At 37.7% G+C, this 27,969-nt stretch overlaps 1 protein-coding gene across 3 annotated transcripts in view; it reads right to left on the reverse strand.

Annotated features, from left to right (window-relative positions):
• SCAP (SREBP cleavage activating protein) overlaps positions 1-27,969 on the reverse strand; it is a 364,198-nt gene that overhangs the window by 118,272 nt on the left and 217,957 nt on the right. For all 3 annotated transcript variants that reach the window (XM_067148878.2, XM_067148879.2, XM_067148880.2), the window contains exons 9-11: positions 15,123-15,367; positions 3,437-3,597; positions 1,044-2,148 (exon numbers count right to left, since the gene is read on the reverse strand). In XM_067148878.2, the coding sequence (XP_067004979.2) occupies positions 1,044-2,148; positions 3,437-3,597; positions 15,123-15,367 (1,511 nt within the window). The remainder of the gene's footprint in view (positions 1-1,043; positions 2,149-3,436; positions 3,598-15,122; positions 15,368-27,969) is intronic.

Consider the following 27,969-nt stretch of genomic DNA (forward strand, 5'->3'; position numbering starts at 1 on the left):
GTTCGGTCTTTTAATTATTGGAGTGTGGTTTGATAGTACTTACTCTCTTATTCCTCGCTCTTGTAATCCTACCACTAGGAAGATTGGAGGTGCAGTGTTTGCCGTGTCTGTGTGGAGCTTGTTGCTGACTTTAAGAGGGGACAGTGACTTTTTTGGATTGGCTATGGTGTAGAGGGGGTGCAAGAGAGTGGGGGAGTGATCTTTTGATGCGCTGTACTTCCTAGCTATTCCTTGAAAATAAGGGGGTGGATAACCTCGTAAAGGATGTTTGTTTTCTTGATAGATTCATTCAGATTGTGATTAAAATTGACTCGTTGATCCAAAGATGTATAAAACATTTCTGTGATATTGAGCAGAGGTCCTTACCGATATTGAAAAAATTGTGGTTAGATTCGTGCATGTGTATTCCCATGGCAAAATGCCTGTTATGTTTGACTGCATTAATATGTTCAATTTACCTAGTGTTAAAGATCCTCCCGGTCTGTCCGAAATAACTTGCTAAACAAGACTGGCACTGTAGTCTCTAAATACCCGATTCACCAAACTTGCCAAATTTTATTTACAGAACCCGGATTATGGAAATGAGAAAGACAAAAATACAATACTACTTTTTACACCATTTTCCCCTTGCCCTGACAGGGCTGCGGGTGCAAACTTGCCACATATTTTACAGCTGCATGCCCTTCCTAATGTCAACCCTATGTGGAGGCACATATTCACTATGGCTTGTTTCTCTGGCAGTTAGTAGTGTAGTGTTTAGGAAGAAGTGTGTGTTGGGACAAAAACACCCAGTTCATGAGTCAGAGGAATTAACTAGACGCAGCTAAAATCCCTGACTTGGCCAGGAGTCAAACCCGCGACCCTCTGAACTGATGGCTTCAATGCTGAACATTTAACCAAGGAACCAGAAGACAGGAATACAAAAAAACTACTTGCCATTAAATAACACCATAAACATCACACATTGAAAAAAAATGAAAAATAAAAATTATGAGGAAAGTAATCGCCTGCACACACATTTAAAAAAGTAGCAACAGCTCTACCTTAAATTTTCCAACAGATCCTTCCCAGAACTCCAGTCTTCCATTGGCACATCCCAATACAACCAAGTTTTCATGACAATCTACACACCAGATAGGTGGAACATAAGCACTATCTGTCGGTGAACGTCCTTTCTCAGCAATGGATGTAGCTGAAGGTCCACTCATGGAATGGAACGATCCTTGTAGCGTCCTACAGCTTCCATCCAAAGAGGAATTGTCAACACTGGCACTGTATCGCAGATGCTGAGAATTTCTTGCTGACCACACCGCCGAAACTGATTTATCTCTAGTTCGAACATTGTAAGAAAACTTATCGGTGCTAAAATTTTGTGTACTGCTATCGTTAGACGTATAATTATCTTTGGTATTTACACATTTTATGTCACAATTCTTTGATAAATCAGAACCAAAATGTGATAGTGAATTATTATGAATATCTGACGTATATGATGTATTAAAGCTATGATTAACATTCTCCCTACTGGACACTCCACCACTATTTTCAACATACAATTCGTCATCCACTGTGCCATCCGAACTGCACTTTGTTTTCTTACGAAGGGAGAGCACTGAATTTGAATCGGAACTTTTTACACACTTTGATGGAAAATAACCTGCAAATTCACTTTTTCCTCTTCCAGGTATTAGAAGGGCACGGGTGTTTCCCGAGGCAGACTGATCACACTCGGCACTTGCTGAAAAAGTGTCTATGATCATGTTCTTCTGATGTTCAACATCTGACTCATCATCCGAAAAGAATTCAGAATTGTTCCTGTAACTTCTAAACACTTCTTTATATCTACTACCAAAATCAAAACCATTCTTGCTGACAAGGGACGAAAATTCTGATCGAGGCACAATGACGTTTCCTGGAGGAGCAGATCGAGATGTGAAATTTGTGTTGATAAATGACCTCAGGTCTGGTAACTCCCAAGTGTTAGATTCAGTCTTTCTAGTAGAAGGGCAATGAGAAGAATCTTCACCAGCCGTTTCACCTCGGGAAGGTGGAGAACCAGACTCATAATCAGACAGAGGCAGGTCCTCGGCATCCATTTCAATACCACAAGCAGTCGTTGAAGATATTTTCTGCATAGCTGAGAAGTACCTGATAACAGGAAGAAACAATCAGCTCCATCAAATACAGTAATATTCACAAAACAAACAAATTGTAATACGAACTGAAAGGTCTCAAAACATATTAATTAATACATTATATTCAAATGTTCTGTTAATTTGCAGCCTAATGTTGCAACGGGTTTTGTAAGCTTCAAAATGCATACTCCTCACATTCTACGCCACATTATTTTTGGCCAAGAAACTTATATTAATAGCCAGTCTCTGATCTTAGATTTTCATTTAGAAAATATAAATAAAATGTAAGTTACACAACCAGTTCAGTTTCTTGGATTGTTTCAGAAATGTATATTGTACAATAGTAGCTACTATTTTTATATAAATTGCCGACTTCAAAGGAAGAACATAACAAGTGAATGGTGTGATGATCAAGTAAACTTCTTATAGCTGTTATTCTTAATTTTACAAGAAAAAGGTGGGTTTTTTTTGTTTTTTGTTTTTTACGTTGCACCAGCACAGGTAGGTCTTATGGCGTCAATGGGATAGGAAAGTACTAGGAGTGGGAAGGAAGCGGCCATGGCCTTAATTAAGGTGCAGTCCCAGCATTTGCCTGGTGTGAAAATGGGAAGCCACGGAAAACCATCTTCAGGGCTGCCAACAGTGGGGTTTGAACCCACTATCTCCCGGATGCGAGCTCACAGCTGCGTGCCCCTAAATGCAATGCCAACTTGCCCGGTGTGTCCCACTAATTATAATTTATTCATTCAATGGTATGATTGTACAAAATATGTGCTTTTTTCCTGATTTTTAATGTGTGTTTATTTTTAACTTAAGGTAAGCAACATAACCACAGTAACCGAGCACTGAAAGTGTTTGATGGGCCTACATTCTGACTACAGACACATTTTTAATTACTGTATTAAGTAGGCTTTAATATAATATACTTATCATTTATGGACCATATTATAAACTGCCCTTGTAGTTATTAATCAAATTTACTTGTAAGCTTTGTCTTTTTGGCAACCTCCAAATGGGGGAAGCAGAAATAAATGCATTTCTCTCTCTATCTAACCCCGTAGAGAATGGGACAGGGGCTGGGCATAGAGAATGGGACAGGGGCTGGGCATACGCTCTTTTGAATTACAAAACTAATATTTCACTCTGTAACATGTAACAAATTGAATTTTTAATTTTTGGTTGGCAAATGCTTTTCTTCCTAACATCAACATACATAAAGCATGTAATACATCATTCAATGGTGTATTTAAAACTAATGAAAATTCTAAGTATTATATTCACAATAGACAAAGTGTACTTACATTTTTCTGTCAATAATTGCAAGGAGTTCTCCTGAAAGGCTATCCCAGACTCGTACCTGTCCACCAAGACAGGAACTCACAACTACACTTCCATCTGTTGCTAGACACTCCACTTCTTGTTGGTGACCCTCCATAATGAGAGGCACTGCTTCCATAACAACCTGCATTAATTCATTAGACAGACATTACCAACTAGGCTTAGAAATTAAATTAATGTATTGACCAAATAATTTAGAATTTTTAATAGTAACGAATATATATTTTTTGAACATGCCACAATCTTCTATCCTCAACCACAGATCATATACCTGCATTCTTAAATTAGGGGTATAGTATTCATAGACTTCTGTGATACTTCCATCAACAGCAATTGGAGTAGTTCAGTAATATGTCGTATTTAGTTTAGATTTTTTTTTTTTACCAGTACCCAAAGTTTTAAAAATATATTCCTCCGTGAAAACATAATCAATGATAGTAAATTAAATAAAACAGCTTAACAAGGAAAATATGAGGGTAAAACGTTGGCAATAAGTGTTGGAATCCACCTACGCTGGGTATTTCTTGTACCTGATGCTTGTATTATACAGATTAAATGGTATTATTCTGTGGTTCAGTAATTACTTGAAAGATCAATATGCAAGATGAAGGAAAAAACATACACTCTCTCCCTCACCCTCTCTAAAGAGCAAGTGAATTGGAGATCGTTGCCGTTTTGGCAAAATGGCTCTGTGGTCGGCCTGGCAAACATAATAGGACGGTGTGGCATACAACTGTGATATCCTCAGGCCTTGTATTGGCAAAAATTTGCAAGGATATTTCTTTTTCGAAACAGTGTTCAAGACATAATATAACACCAAAAATTTGTTAATCTTAAACCCAAAAATTTAAAAAAACACTCCAAGAGAACAGATGTTCAATAAATTCCATACAACATGCATCAAAAATGAAATAAATGTTTTACAAAAAAGAAGTCGTTCCGTAACTCTAAGCTATGTGATCTTCATGTCAAAACTTCACAGCTTCTAGCCCCATCAAATGGGATTCAGTTTTCTCTCTCTCACACACACACGCGCGTGCTACCGTAGACAGAGCAGAGAACCAGCTCAGTCCAAGATAATGTGCTCGCACATCCAGCAGGGAACGGGCTCTCGTTCAACCTGCCGGGTAGGCCGGTGGCACATATTTATATGAATGTAAATTTGTTCTGGAAATTACGAGAAATAGAATTAACGTCAGAGGAGCGGAAGAGTCAGGTGATTGACCAAGATGGTAGCCAGTATGTGAAGAACAAGAGTGAAAGAAAGTACTTTTAGAATGAAGTACCGGGGATATGAAAAACAAGTCCGAATATTTGTATCACGGTACAACTACAGAACACCAACGCTGCCTCACTGTTCGCGGCTAGCGTCCTTTTATAGTCCGATGATGGGGTACTAGAATATTCAGGACTTGACTAAAGAGAGAACGTCCTGTTTGTTCCAGAAGGTAGATGGTGAAAACAGACAAAGAGATCAATACAGGGAAGAGGCTGTCATTATGCCACCATGCTGGGAACTACCAGCTGACTCACTATGCTCCGCAAAGTTTTACTTCTAAACTGACAGTTCTCTAAACACGCGAGGATCGCATTACCTATGTTGCCAGCACTCTACTGCTGCGAGAACAGCTGATGCAATAAGACTGCGAAAACGTCCGATGTAATATGACCACAGCACACAGCCCTCGTAAACTGTAATGCCGTACTCAGAAAAGCTAATGAATCATGAGTGAAAACAAATTCATAAAAAATTCACAAAGATGCTGTATGCAATCACTAACAACATCCGATACTAAAAAGAGAATAAATTATTAAGAATAAAGTAAATAACAAATTACTCTTGGCTAATGGCTGACAAAGCAAAGAGGATTTGGCCTACCAAGCAAACACCCCGCTGATCTCAGTCACATTCTTGCTACTTGTCTTTCCCGAACTACACTGAGACATGGTATACACAGACGAACTATACTCTAACCAAGACATGGATGTAAATAAAAATACAGCTACTCTGAAGTACTGAACATATATAAGAAATGATAGGCTGTTTTACTAATTTATGCCATGCTAAACTGTAAACTACGCTATACTGTATTAGTCATCATCATAATACCAATAGAAATGGTCCGTTATTGGACACTATAAATTTTCCAGCTAACTCATTCCTGGTTGCCAGCATTTTGCCCCAGTGTGCTAAGTTGGGCTCATCAGTTGGTAAATAGCACACCTACCAAGACGCATGGCCAGTGCATACCGTGTAGGCCACTACGCAGGCTACTTGGAGCCACTAGCAGTGCCAATGCTAATTAGCACACTGGGGCGAAACGCTGGCAAACAGGAATGAAGCTGGATAATTTATAATGTCCAATAACGGACCATTTATACTGGTATTGTAAATTTACTCATTCGGGACAAATATTTCAGGTTCCCTATGGAAATCAACATCTATATCATTAGTCATCATCATCATCATCATCATCATCAATGTCCCACTCCAGTCGCCCGGGTGTGGTTAACAAGCCTCCTCCACTCCTTTCTGTCCTTCCAGTTTTCCTGCTCCATTACTTCCGCCACATCCAATCCAGCTTCTCTACTGTCCTTCCAAATCTGATCCATTCACCTTCTTCTCGGTCTTCCAACTGGTCTCTCGCCTTTAACTTCTCTTTCTAATTCCCTTCTTGTTACTCGTTCCTTTCCCATTCTTTTTACATGTCCAAACCATCTCAGTCTTGCTTACTGTATGTTCTGTACTAATGGTTCTATATTTAGCTCTTCTCTGATTTTAATAATTTGGATTCTATCTCTTCTTGTCTTTTTAACCAATGTTCTTAAAATTTCATTTCTACTGCTTGGATCTTACTATCTTATCTCTTATTAATAGGGCCCGGATTCATATGCATTAAAAACTCCAAAAATATGCATGCACATATGCACTAAAAATAATGAAAATATGCACGAAAATATGCACTAAAAATAAAACAAAATACACTTACCAAACGCATTATTTAATTTTTAACTCAGTGCTGAATTGAAGATAGGAAACTTAAAAGGGTCCACCTTTTCAATACAAATAAATGTTATAGTTTATTTACAACATATATTTACACTTGGAACTAGTTTCGACGCTGTTGGGCGTCATCTTCAGCCAAAATGTGGGAAATAGGCTAGCATGTAGACATTTATATTACAAGGTGTTACATTAGTGTGATTAAATGAGAGAACATGAAGACGTGAAGTACAATGTCAGTTTCAAAGTGGTCATGAAGGATGAGTCAAAATTGTATAAACATGAGATAACATAATCACTTGAACAATAAAACATATAAAACATATAAACTGTAACAAAACCATGCGGAAGTACGAGATGATGAAGATGTTGCAAGTTCATCTCGCAACATAAGTTCAGATGTCACGTGCAATTCTATGAGGCTGTTAAATCCTAACTCACATTTGAACTACACTCGCACCGGTGCCATTCAATGAATGATTGAACGCAGACCCTTTGTGCCAAATCCATCACGAACCTACATTTTCGAGTGTGTTTCATGTGTTTTTTGCATTTATCGAGTCCAAACTCACGCTTGTGCAATTCTTGTCTCACCCTTTACAACTGTTTTTTGAATTGACGCTTATTGAATAAGTGATTTCAATCCCTAACTGCCAAATTTCACCTCAACCCAAATATTTTATAATGTTATGTGCATTTTTGAGAAGATTGTGTTTATTGAAATATAACCTATGTTTTGTACTACACTCGCGGCAGGCAACATTCAATGGAAGAGTGTCTGAAATAATTTGAATCTCCAATGCCAATCATCTCGTACTTCCGCATGGTTTTGTTACAGTTTATATGTTTTATTGTTCAAGTGATTATGTTATCTCATGTTTATACAATTTTGACTCACCCTTCATGACCACTTTGAAACTGACATTGTACTTCGCGTCTTCATGTTCTCTCATTTAATCACACTAATGTAACACCTTGTAATATAAATGTCTACATGCTAGCCTATTTCCCACATTTTGGCTGAAGATGACGCCCAACAGCATCGAAACTAGTTCCAAGTGTAAATATATGTTGTAAATAAACTATAACATTTATTTGTATTGAAAAGGTGGACCCTTTTAAGTTTCCTATCTTCCATTCTCAGTACAATACGGACAAAAATGAAATTCTTAGATTTAAAAATCAGTGCTGAATTGACAAACATGTTTCAGTCCTTGAAAAATGATGCACGGCAGTAGGTTATCTACAGTTTTTCCATGTTCTCAGGGGTCAATGACTTTCTGTTGGCGGACACAATTAATTTATACGCTGAAAATTATCCTCCTAATTCCACTTATGTAGTTGCTTCTTCAGTCCTGGGTTTGAGTCCAACACTGCACTGAGTTTCCTTTTTTAACTTTTTCTCCAGTTTCACCTTGGAGACCAATTAAAGAACTGATGGTGTTTTGAATTAACTGAAGGGATTTGTGTAGGAGTGCACCACGTGTTTCTAGGCCCTTAATCGCCTTCGAAATTTGTGAATAATGCATATGGATTAAACTAATACCTTTATATACAGTTTCAGATTCAAATGCGCACTTTGCTTCACGAACACATGCAGTATGACTACCATCAAGACTTTCAACTGCATCTTGCACTTGATTAAAGTTCTCCTGGTAGAAGGATACTACGGATAACAAAGTTCCCTATCTTGTGAGAACAGGTTCCGGCGGAAGACAAACCTGAGGCAGTTGAGTGTTGTATAATTGTAGATGAGCCGGTGCTCTTAGGAACAGTGGTTTCCCACTTGAAATTACTTTGTTGACGGAAAGAGGGTACGTATTTCTTCTGCAAAACGATGCAATCCATGCGCCAAACGTAACATGGATGAGACTTGGTGAAAATATTCAAAGAGACTGACAAGCTTTCAACATAAACAAAGCTGCATCTGTGACTAAAAGGCGCACTTTGTAACAATCACTCTCTGATTTACTAGGTCACAAGAAGTCGCAGGTAATCCTTAACAAATCTCGCAACTGTAGCGTGGCTGGTTTTCTCTAACACTCTGTACGAAAGTAAATGAGGTTTTCCGGGTTCTTCCAGCCACAATTTACCCACTGTGAAGTTCGCAATGTATCGACCACACGAACTGTTTGTTTCATCTACCAATATCCAGACACAGATCCCTTCTATGTGAGATCGTATCGAATCAACGACAGACGCGTGCAGTGAAAGTAACAAATAGTTCTTCCTAAGGGTAGTTTCATCGGGTATGCCTTGATTCACACAATACTTTTCAAGAAACGAGCGCAGATGTGTATTAGTCAATTTATGTAATGAAATGTTGCTGCATACAAAAGCTTTACAAATATCAGCGGAAAATATACCAACTTCACACCGTGTTTTCAGGTCGTATAAAAGTAGCTGTTGGGTATTCTTACTCCGTTCTTTTAATCTCAGATTTGAAGTTGTTTTCGAAAGCTGTTCAATTTGAAATTTTTTATTGCATTTTACACTCTTGTCGCACAGTTGACAGTACACTACATCACCGTCACTTGTATGATCACTATTGCCTAATATCCACTGTTTAATTAAAAAAGACCTAGAGCTCTTATCTCTAGGCATTATTACCATTGAATCTCGAAAACAAAGATGAAGAGCAAGTTAAAAGATGAACGCACTTGTTTAAGCAAACCTTGGGAGGCTACTGTAAGGAGGAAAAATATCAGAAAGAAGGAAACAGCAGTTGTGAAATGGGTCATTATCCATACGAGAAAAATGCCTGTATATGCACTAACGTTCAAAATATACACTAACATACAAAATATGTATTTGCATATGCGCATATGCATTTTCAAAATATCGAGGCCCTACTTATTAGTTACCAGCGTTTCTAGTCCGTATGTTACAACTGGTATGAAATACTGTTTGTATAATGTTAATTTCGTTCTCTTGGGTACTTTGTCATCCCATAAAAGCTCTCTGACTTGATAAAAATGTTGTACCTTTACTTAGTCTGTTATTAATTTCAGGATTGATTTCATAACTTCCAATAATAATGCTACCCAGATATGTAAACTTTTCTATATTCTCCAACTGTTCTCTGTCTACGTTCACTTGGCTTCTCTTTTTCTCGTTTCCACAGTGCATAACTACAGTTTTCTTTTTACTAATTACCATTCAAAACACCTTCAGATTTTTCATTCCAAATGTCCAGTCTCCTTTGTACTTCCTTTCCTCCCTTTCCCCAAATCACAACATCATCTGCAAATACCAAAGCATTCATTTCATCACTACTGATACTCTGTCTTACACGTTTTATGATTTCATCCATCAATATCATAAACAACAACTGGTGACAGTGCACTTCCTTGCTTGAGACCTTTCTTTGTATAAATGTTTCAGAGTCACCACTCCTCACTTGAACACTGCTTTTACTCTCTGTTTAATCTTGTTAATTAATGATTGTGGTACATTCCTTTTCCATAGGCACTTCCATAAGTTACATGTTTTCTCTTAACTGTATCATAAGCTTTTTCCAAATCCAAAAATGAAATGAAATCAAAATCCACAGTGTTTCCAGTCATTCGACCGGGTCATGAATGGAATAAATGAAGCCCCTATCTAGAGGCGAGGATAGGAATTGAGCAGGCTGTCGAAGGCAGTTGCACTCCTCCAGGGCAATGATTAATGAATGACAGATGAAATGAATGATATTCTAGAGTGTTGCTGGAATGAACAGTGACCCAAATCCAAAAATATGATTTTCTTCTTCCTTTCCAGGTGTTTTTCCACTATCGTTTGCACTGTAAATATCAAGTCTATTGTTGACCTATTCGGTCTAGAGCCATATTGTTCTTCCTCTAACTGTGTTTCTATTACAGTGGAACCTCGATTCTCCGTTTTTGGGGGGACCATTAAAATAAAACGTACAACAGGAGAAAACGGAAAATTCGGGAATGAATGAAAGCCATCAAAAATTTGGCTAAACATCACAAAAATGAAATATGTATAATTATAATCTTACAACAGTCCTAAACCAAACCAAACTACAGCTCCAATGGGCCTTTGCCTGCCAACCGACCGCTGCTCAGCTCAAAGGACTGCAGATTATGAGGTGACACATGGTCAGTGTGACAAATCCTCTCACCTGTTATTCCTGGCTCTAGACCGGGGTTGCCATCTCACCATTAGATAGCTCCTCAATTAAAGGTAATCACGCAGGCTGAGTGGACCTGGAACTAGCCCTTACACCCAGGTAAAAATGCCTGACCTGGCCGGGAATAGAACCAAGACCCTCCGGATGAGAGGCAGACAAGTTAGACCGTGAAACTGGCACCAAACTTTAATTTCCAGTAGACAAGTTCAAAATCTCGATACTTTATATTCAGTTTTACAGCGGAAACTTCATCAGTTTCCCGTGAAAACTTCTTTCAGTTCAGCAACTTTGATTAGGCAAACTCTTCGAAAAATCTAATAACACCAAGGCAAACAACATTCAACCATAAGTAGTTTTTAATTCTCTCATCTAACAAAATAAAGCACATTAGATACAAAAGCGCCCAACATGATGGCAAAATCCCTTCTTTTCTTAAACTTCTATTGTAATATAATCTATGGTATACTGTTCGTAGTCAGTTTCTGGAAATCTTGTACCACGTAAATTAGGCCTTCATCGACTTTTAAAGGTTACGTTGAATTCGAGAACATGGTTTTGAAGGTAAGTATCGATTCTCAGAAGTTCTCGAATGCATTATATTCAATTCTGCCCATCACTAATCCAATCAAATTGGAAAGAGAAAAAAATATCATCGAAACTTGAGAAATTAGTTATTCGTGACCTTGGGCTCAGCTGGAAAGCGCTCCCGCTGCAAGTCAGTACGAGTTGGAAATGATACAAACCATTTGCATGAAACGTGCGCAAATAAAACAATTGCAGTTTTTTTTTTTTATATATATATAACATGGAAACGTAAAATTCCCAGTCTTATATTAGGACCAAAACAGCAACAGGCAATCCCAAGACCTCCCATGGCTTTTTGTATGTAAGGTGCAACATCTGTTCTGGTCTTGATAATATAATCGTATACGATAATATTAAAATACCAGATTTGTGCAAGATTTGTGTGAAGAAGCAGCAGTTTTGATTCCTCCCTGAAAGCCCAGTTACTATACAGTGCCCTGAAGAAAGTGCCGAAAACCTGTTTGGAAAATACAATAGAAAAAAGTAAAAATATAAACATCTAACCCTGGACATAATGTGGAAATTTTATAAGTGCGAACATTTGACAAAACTCGTTCAGTCTTCAAGTAGAGCTGTCGAAATGCTCTCTATCTCATTACAATTATTGTGGCCACTATCCGCTTTATAATTTCCGAGATTCTCTAAACAATATCACCCGAATTCGATGCTAAGATGGTCCTTTACGCAAGTTTACTGCCGATCGCTTTTCCATTACAGTACTTGCTCTAATTATCACAGTGATGGGGCCTTAACGCCAAGATCCATAAAAATGCCATAGTCGTCCTTTCGTGAGATACAGTTTATTGAAAAACGCTTGATCGAGGATTAAGCGTTGATGAGACTGAAATTTCTGGATGGTTGATCTAGGAAATCGTTTCTTCAAGGAACGGATAATGCAGGATTTTTACAACGTGATTTCATAACAATGCTCGCGGGACCACGTAATTTAAACGCATGATCCAGGAAAACGTAGGTTCTGAGAACGAATAATCTAGGTTCCACTGTATAACCCTGTCTTTTGTTTACGACTTTCCCCATTATTTTTAGCAAATGTGATAATAGGGATATACCTCTATAATTTTCACATTTCTTCCTATTTCCTGTTTTGAACAATGGTACATTACTTCCTTGTTGATAATCTTCAGGTATCCCTTCATCCTTCCATATGGCATTGAGGGCTCGGTATAGCCACTGTAGTCCACTGCTTCCTGCTGCCTTAATCATATCAACACTGAATTCGTCTTTTCCGCTTGCTTTACCTTTGGTCATTGCTTTCACTGCCCTTTCAAGTTCCAACCATGTTATTGGGTTTTCTTCTTTTTCTCCATCTATTATTTCCATTTTCTTATCTCCTTCTTCCTCCAAGCAGTCATCCTCATTATAAAGTTTTTCAAAATATTTTGCCATCACCTTCTGAAGACCCATTTCGTCATGTACTATGGATCCATCTTCTGTCTCTAATGCCTTGATTTTTCTTTATTTTTTTTTTTTGATTTGATTACTCTGTATAATAGTTTCTGATTTCCTCAACTATCTTGCTCAATTTTGTTCGTAAAAACTCCCCAACATTGTTCCTTTTCGTCCCTGATACACCTCTTTACTTGTTGTTTAAATCTTTTGTATTCCACATGTTCTCATCCCTCTGATACATTTTTTGGTTTTCCTTATCCATTTCTTTCTTCACCTTGTTCCTTTCTTTTATTTATTTTTTTATTTTGTCTGTCCACCTCCGTGTCTCCTTTCCCTTAACCTTTGCTTTTGTTTTCCCGCATACCTCAATTGCTGCTTCCACAAATGTCGGTCTTAAATTATCCCACTCTTCCACTTCTTATTTCTGTGTTGCAACTTCCCTTTTTTAAATTATTATTATTATTATTATTATTATTATTATTATTATTATTATTATTATTATTATTATTAGGCTATTATTTTTTTTTTTTTGCACCGACACAGATAGGTCTTATGGCGACAATGGGCCAGGGAAGGGCTAGGAGTGGGAAGGAAGCGGCCGTGGCCTTATTTAAGGTACAGCCCCAGCATTTGCCTGGTGTGAAAATGGGAAACCAAGGAAAACCATTTTTAGGGCTGCCGACGGTGGGGTTCGAACCTACTGTCTCCCGAATACTGGATACTGGCCGCACTTAAGCGACTGCAGCTATCGAGCTCGGTAATTTCCTTTTTACACAATCTTGGAATGCCATTCTATCCTCCTCCTCCAATTCCCAAATCCTGATCTTTGGTTTCTTCTTCAGTACAATTTTAGGGATTTTTACTTCCTTTAATTCCACAATTAATAATCTATGACCACCTTCCATACTTTCACTGGGGATTATCTTTGTATCCATGACGTATCTTCCCCATTCTCGGTCTGTTATTATAAAATCAATGAGTGTTCCATACTGTCCATCCCAACTATATCGGCTGATTTTATGGCTATTCCTCTTCATAAACCATGTGTTCTTTATTATCAGGTTATTTCTGATACAAAAATCCCCACAGTTTCTCTCCATCTTCATTTCTATCACCATACCCATGGGACCCAGGACATTTTTGTACCCCATTCTATCAGTTCCCACATGGGCATTCAGATCTCCCATTATCATGATACCATCTCCACCAATATGTGTTTCCAGTTCATCCTGTCTGTGGAGCATACACCTGTACTATCTTCAGTAGTTCCTTGTTTACATGTATGTGTATTATTACAATTCTTTCATTTACATACTCAACTTACGCTATTGGTTCAACATTCTGATTCACTATAAATCCCACTCCATTTCTTTTCTCTTTACTGTTACCCATCCAGAACAAGGTGTACCGCTTTCTTAGTTTCTTTATTCCTTTCCCTTTCCATTTTACTTCACTTAATCCCAGTATTAGTCCAGAGAGATAAAGACCAGATACAACAATATGAAAAAACAAGAATTACTGAAGAAAATGCAAAAGATTGCAAATCATGCTGAATACCATGCACGTCGAGCGAGGCAGCTTAACCATGTTATGGCACAGTCATCTGTCATGCACCTGATTTTGCACTGTATGAAATGATACATTCACTCCAGTCGCCCTCAGAAAATCCTCGTGAAACAAGGTGGCAATAGCAGTCGACCTACAAAGTGCTGAAAGGAACAAATACGAACCTTCTCTATGAGTTGTTTCGCATGGGCGTCCCTTCTGTTGTTCATCAGCAACCATTTGTGTCTCCCTAAACTTTTTCCAAACTCTGGAGATATCATAGTGATTCAACCCAGCATGAGCGGCAACATTCACTCGTTGCCATCCTTCTTGCAGTAACGTCACAATTTATATGTGGTCAATAGCAGAAATGGGTATTCTTGCCACATCTAGCTCAGTTTGACACGTGCTGCCTCAACACCACCTACATTACAGGTGATGTTAAATTCGCCAACAAGACAAATGCCTCCTATCAGACAAATGTTGAACCTGATCTGGGTTTAGTGTCGCTATTTGTCTAAGACATTGGTCTACAGTGCATACTGTAAACAGCTTGAGGAACCATGACGTGTGTGAAATCATAATATGTAAAACTATTTCTGAGTAATGTATTTCAGATATATCCTGAAAATGGTCTGATAGAATAGTAGCCTAGAAAATTCTATTAAGGTAGCCAAGATCCGGGGATGCTTACAGACTGATTAAAAACCTCAACAGTTTTTAATAAAAACATACTGGGACAAACAATTCAAGAGTGATACTGTAATGACTAATGATCAAAGCACACAAGCTTGTAGTTTTACATGACTATTGTCATCATGATCATAGCCATGGGACCTCCAGTTTTACACAGAATTCAAACATCATGGATGTGACTTCTCTTAAAAACTCCACATGTGTAATGATCTGAACCATACCTAAGATCAAGAAAATCTATCTTTACAGACAGGTCTTCAAAACTCCTTACCTGGGCGATTCCATCGGCAACTTGTTCGCATTCGCCAGCCCAGCTGGCTCTCCATTCAGCATAATTTCTGCTGCACACACAACGGTACAGAACAACCATCATATATGCCACAACTGCTACACTGATTATACACAACAAAGCTGTCAAAAAGATCTCCATTGGTGATGTTGGAATGAATGGTACATCTGATCCCAGGTAATTGCGAGAGAATGATTTCCAAGGTGAATCTTTGTCAGTTTCACCATCTGAAGAAAAACACAATCAAACCAATAGAAAAACACTCAAAAAATCACTGGTAAAGGAATAACAAATACTAAAATGGTATGCATAAAATACCTGAAAGGAAAAGTAGCTACTTGTATCTTGAAACACATTCAAGTTTAAAAGATAATTTTTAAAGTCAGGGTTTATGACACCTTGAATGAATTAGAATTACAAATACTAGTCCATTTTACAGAAATATTTCTTTACATTTTCCATAGATATCAACTTTGGTAGTAAAATAACTAATGACAGCAGAGGTAAGGTAACATAAAATGCAGACTAGCACAAGCAAGGAAGGCCTATCTTAGGGAAAGATATTTGCTCACTTCGAACAATGATGTTTGTTTATTTATTTGGGAAACCAAAACAGCGAGAAGCCGAATTACAGAGTTCCACAATGAAATACATATTTACAATAGAGTAGCACAAGGCAAGCATAAAGAAAAGTGGAAGAATAATGACGAAAAACATCTAACGATAAAAATAGAGGAAAAAATTAAAAACTAACAAAATTAGAGACACAACATATAAAAACAAAAAATAAAGGCTAAAGAAACAACGAGAAAAATTGTTGAACGTAAAACGAAGAGAAGAACTTATAGCTAGGCACAGTAAGATAAATACAGATATAACACTTAAGTAATTGTATAGTACAGTAAAAAATAAATAAATATTATATTATGAACAAAAGAGAGGACAGCAATGAGAAGAGAAAAAAGGAATATGAACAAAATGAACTAGGTTAAGTTAAGGAAGAATCTATTAAAGGAGGCATACGAAGAAAAAACGTCCAAGTTCCTGTCAGAAGATAAAGAGTTAAGGAGGGTTGGTATGCGGATAAATAAACTTCTTTGAACGAGAGAGAGGCGGGAATACGGAATATGACGGGGCGGAGTAATCCTGGTTTTGCGAGTTGGAACATGTAAGGAAAAGAAGGATGCAGGTTCAGGAGAACGAAATAAACCGTTAACAGCGTTATATAGGAATCTAAGGTTGGCTACATTCCTGCGACTAGATAACGGGTGAAGGTTTAACTTGTCTAGTATCTGATTACTGCTCAAGTTTCGACAATCAGATACTCTGGCTCTAACAATGGCACAGAAGAATGACTGCACGCGGTCAATATGATTCAGATTAGTGGGTGAAGAGGTAGACCAAATGGGAGACGCGAATTCAATAATCGGTAGGATGCAAGATACATAGTAGGCTCGGAGGGCGCGGATATCGGTTATGTCAGAAAATCTATACAACAAACCGAGAAGTGACATTGCTCGTGCGGTTATCTTTTGTATATGGGGGACAAATAACAATTTACTGTCAAACATCACTCCTAAGTCATTTTGTTCTGTTAGAGTTGGGAACGGGGTACCGAGAAGGGAGTACTTACTGAGAATAGGGGACTTACGAAGCGTGATTGAAATAGAGGAACACTTGGCAGGATTAGGCTTAAGACGCCATGTGGAGCACCATTCAGAGAGTGAATTAAGCCCACTCTGTAAGGAGTTTACGTCAGATAAAGAATCGATTTGTTTGAATATTTTACAGTCATCTGCAAATAGCAGAATTTCACAAGAAACGGAGGATATAGAATTAATGAGATCGTCAATAAATAAGACAAAAAGAAGCGGAATAAGAACACTGCCCTATGGGACGCCAGAATGTACCATAACAAGAGTCGAACTGAACCCATCAAGAACCACACGCTGAGTTCTGGTATTGAGGAAGCTCTGCAGGAGAGTTAGCAAGCGACCATGGATATTAAAACGTTCTGAGAGTTTACAGGAAAGAAGTGCGTGGTCTACGGTATCAAAAGCCTTAGCAATATCAATGTAGCACACGTCCAGTTGAGAACCGGCGTTAAGAGCAGATGTTGCACGATGGAGAAGAACAGTCCAACCCTTGTTCCGTTTTCCTATGGGGTCGGGTATGAGGTGAGATGAATCTGTCGTATTATTATTTATAAGTTTCATATTCCGTATTGATTGGATTCAATGTAATAGACAAGAAAAATGTTCCACCGATCAATACATTTATTGTGAATGAATTATTGCACTAGTACCGGTTTCGGCCTATCTTGGCCATCATCAGCTAGCACACAAATTTACAGTCATTAGACAAAATTACAAAGATGTTATGTTAGAGCATCCGGATGTCTAATGAAAAATGGAAGTAAAATATAGTATGTTGCGTTAAAATATCTCTGATTAAAAGTGGTGATGGTTATAATAAACTAAAACCTATTGATTGAGCATGGACATGAGTACATAAACACATTAAAATATATATGCCACATCATAAGACACTAAAAAATATAGCACATTAAACACATTAAAATATGGTATATTTTAAAAAAGTCTAATAAAATTTGAGTTCATGTTGCGTTGCATTCATTCTTCAATCCTCTTGTAGTTCTTGTGTTGATTAAGTTGTATTAAGTGAATATCGAGAATGTTCTATGGCTGATATACTTTGTATTGGTATGTTATAAGAACTCTTGTCATTAAAATTTGAAAATTGAGTACTGTGCAATTCAACTGTTGATGTAGGCCTAGTCAGGTAAGATTTATATATACAGCAAGATAGGGTTTAATTTTAGAGCACCACTTTTAATCAGAGATATTTTAACGCAACATATTATATTTTACTTCCATTTTTCATTAGACATCCGGATGCTCTAACGTAACATCTTTGTAATTTTGTCTAATGACTGTAAATTTATGTGCTAGCTGATGATGGCCAAGATAGGCCGAAACCGGTACTAGTACAATAATTCATTCACAATAAATGTATTGATCGGTGGAACATTTTTCTTGTCTATTACAATGAATCTGTCGTGGCGGGTTTTTATGACCGGATGCCCTTCCTGACGCCAACCTCATCAGAGAAGTTAATGAGATGAAATGAATGACGTGATATATGATAGTAGGGAGAGGGTGAAACCCAGTGCCGGCACATAGCCTAGTCCTGTCGAATAGCACCAAGGGGTCTGCTCAAGGATTAACGTCCCCTTCAGACGGACGAATCACCATCAACAGCGCCATATGCCCTCATTCCATACGAGTACTGCAGAGAGGTTTGGAATTGAATCCAGGCTTTTGGCACACAATCTAGTGATTAGAAATTGTATACTACCACCTCTCCTACCCTGCTATATCTGATGGTGAAATTTTTTTCGACCAACGGGACTCGAACTGGCTAACCTTGGTGTCAGACCATCTTAGACTTCAGTGCCTTAACAATTATGGCCACCACGCGGGATATCTTTGAAGACTTTTGTCTGGAGTGTGGCATTATATGAAAGTGACACAGACGATAACTAGCTCAGAAAGAAAGATAATAGAAGCTTTTGAAATGTGGTGTTACAGAAGAATGTTGCAGGTGAGATGGGTAGATCGAATCACGAATGAAGAGATAATGAATCGAATTGGTGAAAGGAGATATATTTGGCAAACTTTGACCAGAAGAAGAGACAGAATGATAGGACACTCCTTACGACAGCCAGAATGTTTTCAGATAGCTTTTGAGGGAAGTGTAGGGGGTAAGAACAGCAGGTGTAGAAAAACACATTAGAGTAGATGAAGGAGGTAGCAGTTACGTAGAAATGAAAAGGTTAGCACAGGATACTGTGGCATGGAGAGCTGTATCAAACCAGTCTCTAAACTAGAACAACAACATCAACAGCATAAATAAGGGAATTCTGTTTTCCCTGTATTCTGGGATAGGTTATTTTATGACATGAAATCTATACGGCGTTTGATACATCACTCCTTATTTTCGAATTACTGTGACTTTATTAGTAGTAAAAGAACTACTTTGAAACTCAGTCATCAAACTCACTTTGCCTTGAGGTTTTGTTTAACATATCATTTCTTTGTTGCAGGTGAAATATGGCACGTAAGGTAAGTGTGGAGGAAAGAGCCAATATAACAGCACAATATGCGGTATAAGGATCTGTTGCACACATGCAAAGTTGGTGGAGGGCTAAACGTAGCATTCATGTGACGCCAGACCCACACACAATTAAAAATGTCATTGCAAGTGGCTAACAATGGTCAGTGTCCCTGATTCAAGAAGATGAGGTAGATTATCAACCTTGAAAACAGACGCCAATGTTGCTACTGTTCATCAGATGTTTACCAGGAGTCCACAAAAGTCATTGCGTCAAGGGTCTCGTGAAAGTGGTCTAACAGTTTATGCAGTTAGAACCATTCTGAAAAAGGATCTCTGCTGGAAGAAATTGGAACCATATGTCCAGCAATATTGTTTCCTGAAGATTGTGACCAAAGGATGGAGTTTGCCGAAATCCTTTTGGTCTGCCATGATGATTGGCTGGAACTGTTTAACAATGTGCTGTGGTCAGAAGAGGCTGTGTTTCACAATGGCAATTTAGTCAAAAGATGTACCTGTCATTATTGGGCGAGTGAGAAGGCGCAAGGACATTTAAAACTAACACTGTGGTGCGGGATTACACGATCTTCCACTGTTGGTTCTCTCTTTCTCTACACAACAGTGAATGGTGAAAGGCAAGGTAACTAGAATAAAAGGTAGGCTACTCCGGCGGTTGAAGCTTCCATTGGCTGGAACGCTATGACGTCACACGATATGAACGATAGCGAGTAACGTACAGAGTCGCAGTACAGCAAGCCTGTGAGTTCTCGCGCCTGTGAAACATCTTCTCAATCTTTCATCAAATAATAGTCTGGTTTAGTCCGGTTCAATAAATAACGGCACTTCCAATAGATTTTAAAACGTGAAAATGCGTTAAATTTCGTCACATGCTGAGCAGGTAGTACAACAATTATCAAATACATGACATATAATAGGATAAGAAACAAAACATTGCCATGCAACTCAAAATAATTAATTTATTTCTTAATGAAGTAAATATTTATATCAAATGGCATAGGAAAACATATATCATATCGACATCTTTATGGAATTATATTAAAACGTACGTGTCAGGAGACTTAATTACTTGATGAACCAGCCCACAGCTTAGCCTTCTTATCGGCATATTTTCTCAGTGTTAGCTCCTTACTCTTTGCATTAAAATGCCTTATCCTAATAAATGTCCTGGTCCTTACTCAGAGACAAATTATTTTGTCATGGAATACTGGAAATTTTGACTTAACAATAGAAATAAGAGTTTTCATTATGTTTTTTCATCTGGATACAGTCTTACCGTGAAACACACCAAATGAAATTTTGAACTGATCTATGTTTTCTAACCACTCATGACTGGGATGTGCGAGGCCCCCTTTTGAAATAACAGAGATCCATTAACAGGTCTCTTCTCACACAACATTTTTGTCTCTTTCTTCGTATTTACTGTATATCGGATCACAGATACGGTATTATTTCACGAGCTTCGAAATACATTCAGAAATATAAGTTATTAGCACATAATAATGTTAATGTTATTGGATTCTACGTCCCACTAACTATGTATCTGAGCACCTTCACCACCGGACTGAGACAGGATCAAACCTGCCAAGTTGGGCTAAGAAGGCCAGCGCTCTACCATTTGAGTTCCTACTCAGCCCGGCTGTTAGCTCATAACAATAATTATAGAAAATATGATTTTCATTCAGTCATTTATATCTGACACCTTTTTGCCGTACGAGCTGTAATAATGAATATATTCAAGAGTTTATTACAAAGTGTATCAACAACCAAGCATTGCTGACGAGGAAGTATTGTTATGCCATCACAGTAGCAAACTAACTGACTATGATGGTTGTTGTGGTTATTGTCTTTATAATATGCAAAATAATAATAATAATAATAATAATAATAATAATAATAATAATAATAATAATAATAATAATAATAATATTATTTGTGTTACGTCTCACTAACAACATTTACGGTTTTCTGAGACTCGAGGTGCCATCATTTTGTCCCACGGGAGTTCTTTTACGTGCCGACAATTTATAGCGCCACACATGTTTCCGTAATATGTTGACTGCATTTTAGTCAGTACAGTGGTTCTACTTCAGATACTGACAATACGAACACTGTTCGCGTAGTGAACCACTATAAAATTATTATGTATCCGTGATCTGATATAAATACATAGAAAGAGACAAAAATGTCGGCCGGTCGGGCACTTGCTTTCTTGGCTTACGCTGTGTGAACCATCAACGATAGACCCCATGTGTAAGCGTACGAATTGTAGAGCACAGAAACCTCTACAAAAAAGTCTGCGATGGCACATACCTATTTCTAAATGGCTATCCTCTAGAAGTGATTTTATGCTATAGTCAGCGGTAAAAAGTATAACTCCTTAAAATTAAATAAATATTTCGATATTATCCTCGAGTTCCTCAACAAAATAAATTGTTTGACCTCCTCCAGTATTTAATAAGAATTACAATAACCATGTCAGGACATTATTTGCATGAATGGTTCAGAAGTTATGATCATTTTAGACTGTAGTAGTAATACGTGTCAACAGGACGGACGAGCGCTGTCTCATATCACATGACGTCACGCAGAAGGTGGCCAGGGAGAGAAGAAGTGAGCGCGATGTGGGAAGAGACCCCCTGGGTGAAAGGTATCGTGTGTGGCTAGTAACTGCTCAGTGGCCTCACTTTATGCAGGATGGCACATCTCCACATTTCACACATGATGTTTGCAAGTGGTTGCATGACCATTTCCCAGGTTGATGGATTGGCAGACATGGCCCACATGAATGGCTGGCTGACAGTCCATATGTCATACCCCGAACATTTTTCTTTTTGGGGACAGGCAAAGGAAGAGGCATAATGACAAAAATCAAGAACCTTGGATGAATTGAAAGCAACTATTACTGCTGTGTTCACAAATGTTCCACACAACATTTTGAAAATGGCAGTTGCAAACGTACTGGATCGATTACGCAGATGTGTTGCCAACATGGGAGCTTATGTGGAAATTTAACTTATGTCAAACCCTCAAGATTTGATGTGTTAAGAATAAGTTTCAATGTGGACACTTAACTAATAATATTATTTAAAATGCTCGCTCCACCTAGAAGCTGCATGAAAAGAAGGAATACACAATACAATAAATACGGATCAGAAAAGAAATAGTTTGTCAAAAACTTGAAAAATTAATAATGACTGAGGTCAGATCTACAAAACATTTAAAAAGTTATAAGAACAACTTGAGAAATAATTCCTACAAAACTTAAAATATAAGTATGATTCAGACTTGAGGTCAATTGCTTATTCCAATGAGTATAGGTGATGTCTCAAAATAAGGATAGACTCCCTGAGAGCTTTCAGTCCCAAGTCCACAAGTTCATCAGTGCTGATTCCGAACACTCATGATTGCAAGTGATAAAAATCATTGTTAATCCGTATTGAAGATACTGAATGTAGGATGCTAAAGGGTTTATTGTGTCACCTATTCAATACATGTAAATTTTTTAACATTTAGAAATTTATTATAAATTCCATTTGAGACATGTTTCGCCCTTCACTGAGGGCATCAACATGTTTCGCCCTTCACTGAGGGCATCATTAGTCAAATTACCTCCTCAAGGCAAAAATCAGGTACCTGATTAGTAATTAAATTGTAAACATTACAATACATTACAATGGGAAAATTAAGCATCCAAGAAAAACTTGTTTAGTGGTGATACAGTTAAACAATATAAGTTTATAGACATAGTAGTCGGCACCAATGCGCAAATTCACTCGGTATTTTAGCAGAGTCCAGCAGTGGTGTTCCGAAGAATAATTGGCGCATTCATTAGAAAATCATAGGAAATTATAAAGTTTATACAAATATTTACATTGAAACAGTCAGGGGAGAAAGGGTATAAAGTATCTGGCGTCAATGTTCGTAACATTTATTACTGCCGTTGGTTATTTATTTATTTATTTATTTATCGTATGATGTGCACAGATAGATTATATAAATAAGTATACAATATATACAAGCAGAAGCCTATAGTTCCAAATCAAGTCCATTGATCCATTTCAAGGCCTCCTCAGTTGCGTTATGAATGTCCTCCAAAGGACCTTGAAATGCTCTCCGTGGACACTCGGCAATTACGTGGTGGATGGTCTGTGAGGTAGCTCCACAATCACACCCAGAAGACTTCTGCCAGCCCCATTTATAAAGCGTATAGCCGCATCTTCCTTGATTGACTCTTATCCTGTTTAGAGTTGATTGAACGTTTACAGGTTGACAGGGTAACTATACAGTAAATTTACATTAACCAATAGAACAGTTGAGAAATTACAGCTTATATACATATTTACAAGAGAGCAGCTTGGTGAGAAAGGATATAAAAATGTCTAGCATCAAGTGGGTCCCGTTGTTTTAGTTGTCGGATGATGATTGCAGCATTAACACATCAGTAATATGCAGAGCGGTCCAACCTTAGTTTATAATCACAGGGGGCAGAGAAAATATTCCATAGTTTTTTTTTTTTAGAATGTCAAATGAGGTTCTATAGGCGTAGTCAAACTGAAAGTTGTCTGGTTGAAGTCCCGGGTTCAGTACGGTGAATTTGGTCGGCGTGAACGGAGACTCATTGGGTATCACTGAGTACACGGTGCATTTGAATGGCAACAATGATGGCAGTTATTTGTTGATAATTGTATTTATTGGGAATATGTTGCGGGTTAGAATCTTTCGCTTTTTAGTTTAGTTAACTTCTTGTAGCCTGAATATTATGCGAAAACATCAGTGTGAGATGCTATTGAGACTTTAAATTCTCAATGTTATTGTGTATTATTCTGTCTCTTATGGCAAATCTAGGGTGTCCTGGATCAGACTAAATAAATAAAATAAAACTGTAATTTCTCAACTGTTCAATTGGTTAATGTAAATTTACTGTATAGTTACCCTGTCAACCTGTAAACTTTCAACTAACGGCAGTAATTAATGTTACCAACATTGACGCCAGATACTTTATACCCTTTCTCCCCTGACTGTTTCAATGTAAATATTTGTATAAAATTTATAATTTCCTATGATTTTCTAATAAGTGTGTCAATTATTTTTCGGAACACCACTGCTGGACTCTGCTGTGAATTTACGCATTGGTGCCGACTACTACGTCTATAAACTTATATTGTTTAACTGTATCACCACTGAACAAGTTTTTCTTGTTTGCTTAATTTTCCCATTGTAATGTATCGTAATGTTTACAATTTAATTACTAATCAGGTACCTGATTTTTGCCTTGAGGAGGTAATTTGACTGATGATGCCCTCAATGAAGGGCGAAACATGTCTCAAATGGAATTAATAATAAATTTCTAAATGTTTTAAAAATTTATATGTATTGAATAGGTGACACAAAAATCTCTTTAGCATCCTACACTCTCATGATTTCCACACCACCTTTTTGGGGATCGTCCCCCTGGCACAAATCATAAGACCCATCACTTGAATATCCTGGCACAGTAGGCAAATATCTATCGTCCCTGGAAAGGCAAAGTATCATAAGAGACATTTTTGTCAAAATTGAGGTTACGATGTTTATACATCAACTGAACTCCATTGCACATGCTGGCAAAGTAACGTAAGCATCAAATGAATCTAGAGGGTAAAAACAATGTAAAAAAAGAAATTACCGTAATCATCAAGAGTAATATACAGAATAGCAGGTTATCGTAAGCACCAGTCATTACATCTTAAGCACCTGAATTAGATTCTTGTAATTTGTATACAGATTATCGTAAGCGACAAGTTTTAATTCTAGAGGAAACATTAAATGAGTCAGTTTCAGTGTTTGTGACTGATGTCATTCCTGTAGTACAAGTTTTATAACGGCCTCAAATCAAATCAATTTGGCACTTCAAACATAAACTAGTAAATCAAGATAAGGCAAATCCTGCTGGCGGACCTATCACATGTCGGTTGACAGTTAGTATACCAGTGGAATGCAGAAGAAGGGTGGGAAGGGAAGAAAAGGGGCTGCTTCTTGTGACAGTCTTGATTGAGCAAGTACGGTCAGTAGCTAAACAAATCGATTCATTGTCACCGCATATTCCTACCATTCGTGCACAAAGTGAATTATGCAACTAAAAATTATAAACTGAAGTTTGCGACAACAAGAGGACAAACATGAGAGTTGTTCAGTGTTCACAGTTTTAAGAATAAGGAAGCTGAGAACAGAAAGAATAAAACGCAAGAAAAGTATAAAAGGGAGTTGTTGAAAGTATAACAAAAATTACCAGATGCAACATACATGTTGTAAAGGACGATCAAGAGAATTTTAACCGCTTAACTGGGACGATCAAGAGATTTTAACCCCTTAACTGGGTTTGACGCCTAAAAGGCGTCAACAGCTGCCGCACGAGTATTGGGCTTGACGCCTTTAGGCATTCTTGTAATTCTAAATGTGTTCTTACGTTGGGTTAGCTTCCTATAGGCGTCGGGCTATTCATAATCACTTCTGCCATCTAGTATCGTAATTTAAAACTAATACCACTCATATTAGATGTGATTATTGCTGTCCTATTCATTTTTATCCGGTCTCATGCCAGCCGGGTAGTTCGCGCCTAGGCGGCAGTCCGACAGCTGTCTCGTGTTGCCTCGTGTTGTAACCGTACAACAGGGTTACAGATTCCATTCATTATTTATTATTATTATTATCATTATTATTATTATTATTATTATTATTATTATTATTAACCCGATTCATTTGATTTTTATATTCTGTTTCTCATCATTTAGACTGTAATAATTAGGTATCACGTATATTATTGTATTTAATCATAGGTTAAGTGAAATTTGTTTGTAAGTATGCTGTATTGTAGTAAGTGAGATTTGTTGGTTTCATATTGTCATGCTGTGGCTTGTAACTTTGGCTAGATGAGCTGGCATAGTATTTTGCAATCGAGGCTATGTTTAACTGGGAATGTTGTGTACAAGGAGATTTCCCGGTGACTCATTCGGTACAGTCATTCTCGGACCGCTTGGGTAAGCTTAGACAACACTTGACTGATGACATCAGTGCGTGGACACGTGATTGCGACCAAGTGTCAGTATTCGCCAGCTACTGTATGTGGAAGTGGAAGGGATGAACAGGAGTAGGGAGAGGAGTCGTCATCGCGAGGTTATATAAAGTCAAGGCGACGGTGGGGAGAGGTATTCTGTTCTTACTCAGTTCATAAGCAGTTGATATCGTGTAGAGATCATATGTAATAGTCAGATGTATCAAATGGAAGAAGTGGTCTTAGTGTGATGGTCAGAGCTAACAGTTGTGTTTGAAGAGGTAATCATCGAGGAAGTCTACAAGTGGTGCTTGTATCCGAGCAGAGACGGGTACTATGCTGATAAAGAAACATCATCTTCTTGGAGGATGGACTTCACAAGATGTCTCCATTATATTTTCAAATCTCTTATAATATACTGAGTGGACGTGATTACATTGGAGCTCCCTACACGCGTACATGGTATGTAGGCCAACTCCTTGTTATATAAGAAGATAACAACAGACGGCTCCCGACTTCAGCTCACAGGTTTTCCCAAGAATTTTCAAGTTCAACAGCGGTGTATGCAGACAACAGGTAATTAAAGCATCAGACATGTTATGCATTCATAACATGAAGAAGAGTGTAATCAGCGGCGATATCACATCTCACTTCAAGTTCATGCCAATAGCTTTTTTTGTTTAGATTAAATTTTCCTTTTCTTTGTACCGCAAATCTCACGATATATCTCTTTTGTTAAATTAAAAGACGTAAATGATTGTTCATTGTGACGTAAATTTAGTCATAAACTCAGTTTTATTTTTTAATTATAATAAGTGATTCCAGTTCCATGTACAATCCTCAATTGTGGAAATGCAACAGTAATTTAATATTGTCCTGATCCATATCCCTGTATATTGCCAAATATGTGAGTTTATCACCTCACGCCTTGAGATAATTGATATAAGAGGTATGCTCTACCGAATTTTGTTGTTTTTCTTAAAAAAGCAACTGGCGCTCAAACAAATGTTATGTATATTGTGTGAAGGAGATGTAAGTATAAGAGTAGTGGTTGGAGTAGCCACAACGTGTCGCCAGCAACGTGGGGCTCGAAAGGTTCAGAAAAGTGTTTCTGAATGGCAATATACATGGATCAGTTCTTTTAATGAGTACGCACATGTTAAATTCACCGAGTAATGTTAGGAAGGTCATTTTGTTGAAGTTTGTATTTAAGGGGTAATGTCAGAGGAATTGCAAGGGGAAATAGCTTTGAGATCGCGAAAAATTAGTAGGAAACCGAAGATGGACAAGGATAGCAATATGCAGTCAGGTGATGAGGCTGAGGTTATTGTGTCCAAGGAAATCCAAGGCGGTAACATAAATAGGAAGTTGGTGACTAAGGTGGGACCTGCTGAAAGTCAGAAAATAGTAGAAACTGAGGAAAACGCTGTCACGCAAGATCAAAGTAAAGGGGTGATTGACCTGGGTTTATTTAATTTGCTGATGTCCAAAATGACTGAGCAGAATAATATCATGAGTGAGAAAATTGAAACGGTCATTAGTGAGAAAATTGAATCTCAGAATAATATTATGAGTGAGAAAATTGAAACGGTTATTAGTGAGAAAATTGAATCTCAGAATAATATTATGAGTGAGAAAATTGAA

Source organism: Anabrus simplex, chromosome 6 (genome assembly GCF_040414725.1).
Source record: "Anabrus simplex isolate iqAnaSimp1 chromosome 6, ASM4041472v1, whole genome shotgun sequence".
NCBI lineage: Eukaryota > Metazoa > Arthropoda > Insecta > Orthoptera > Tettigoniidae > Anabrus > Anabrus simplex.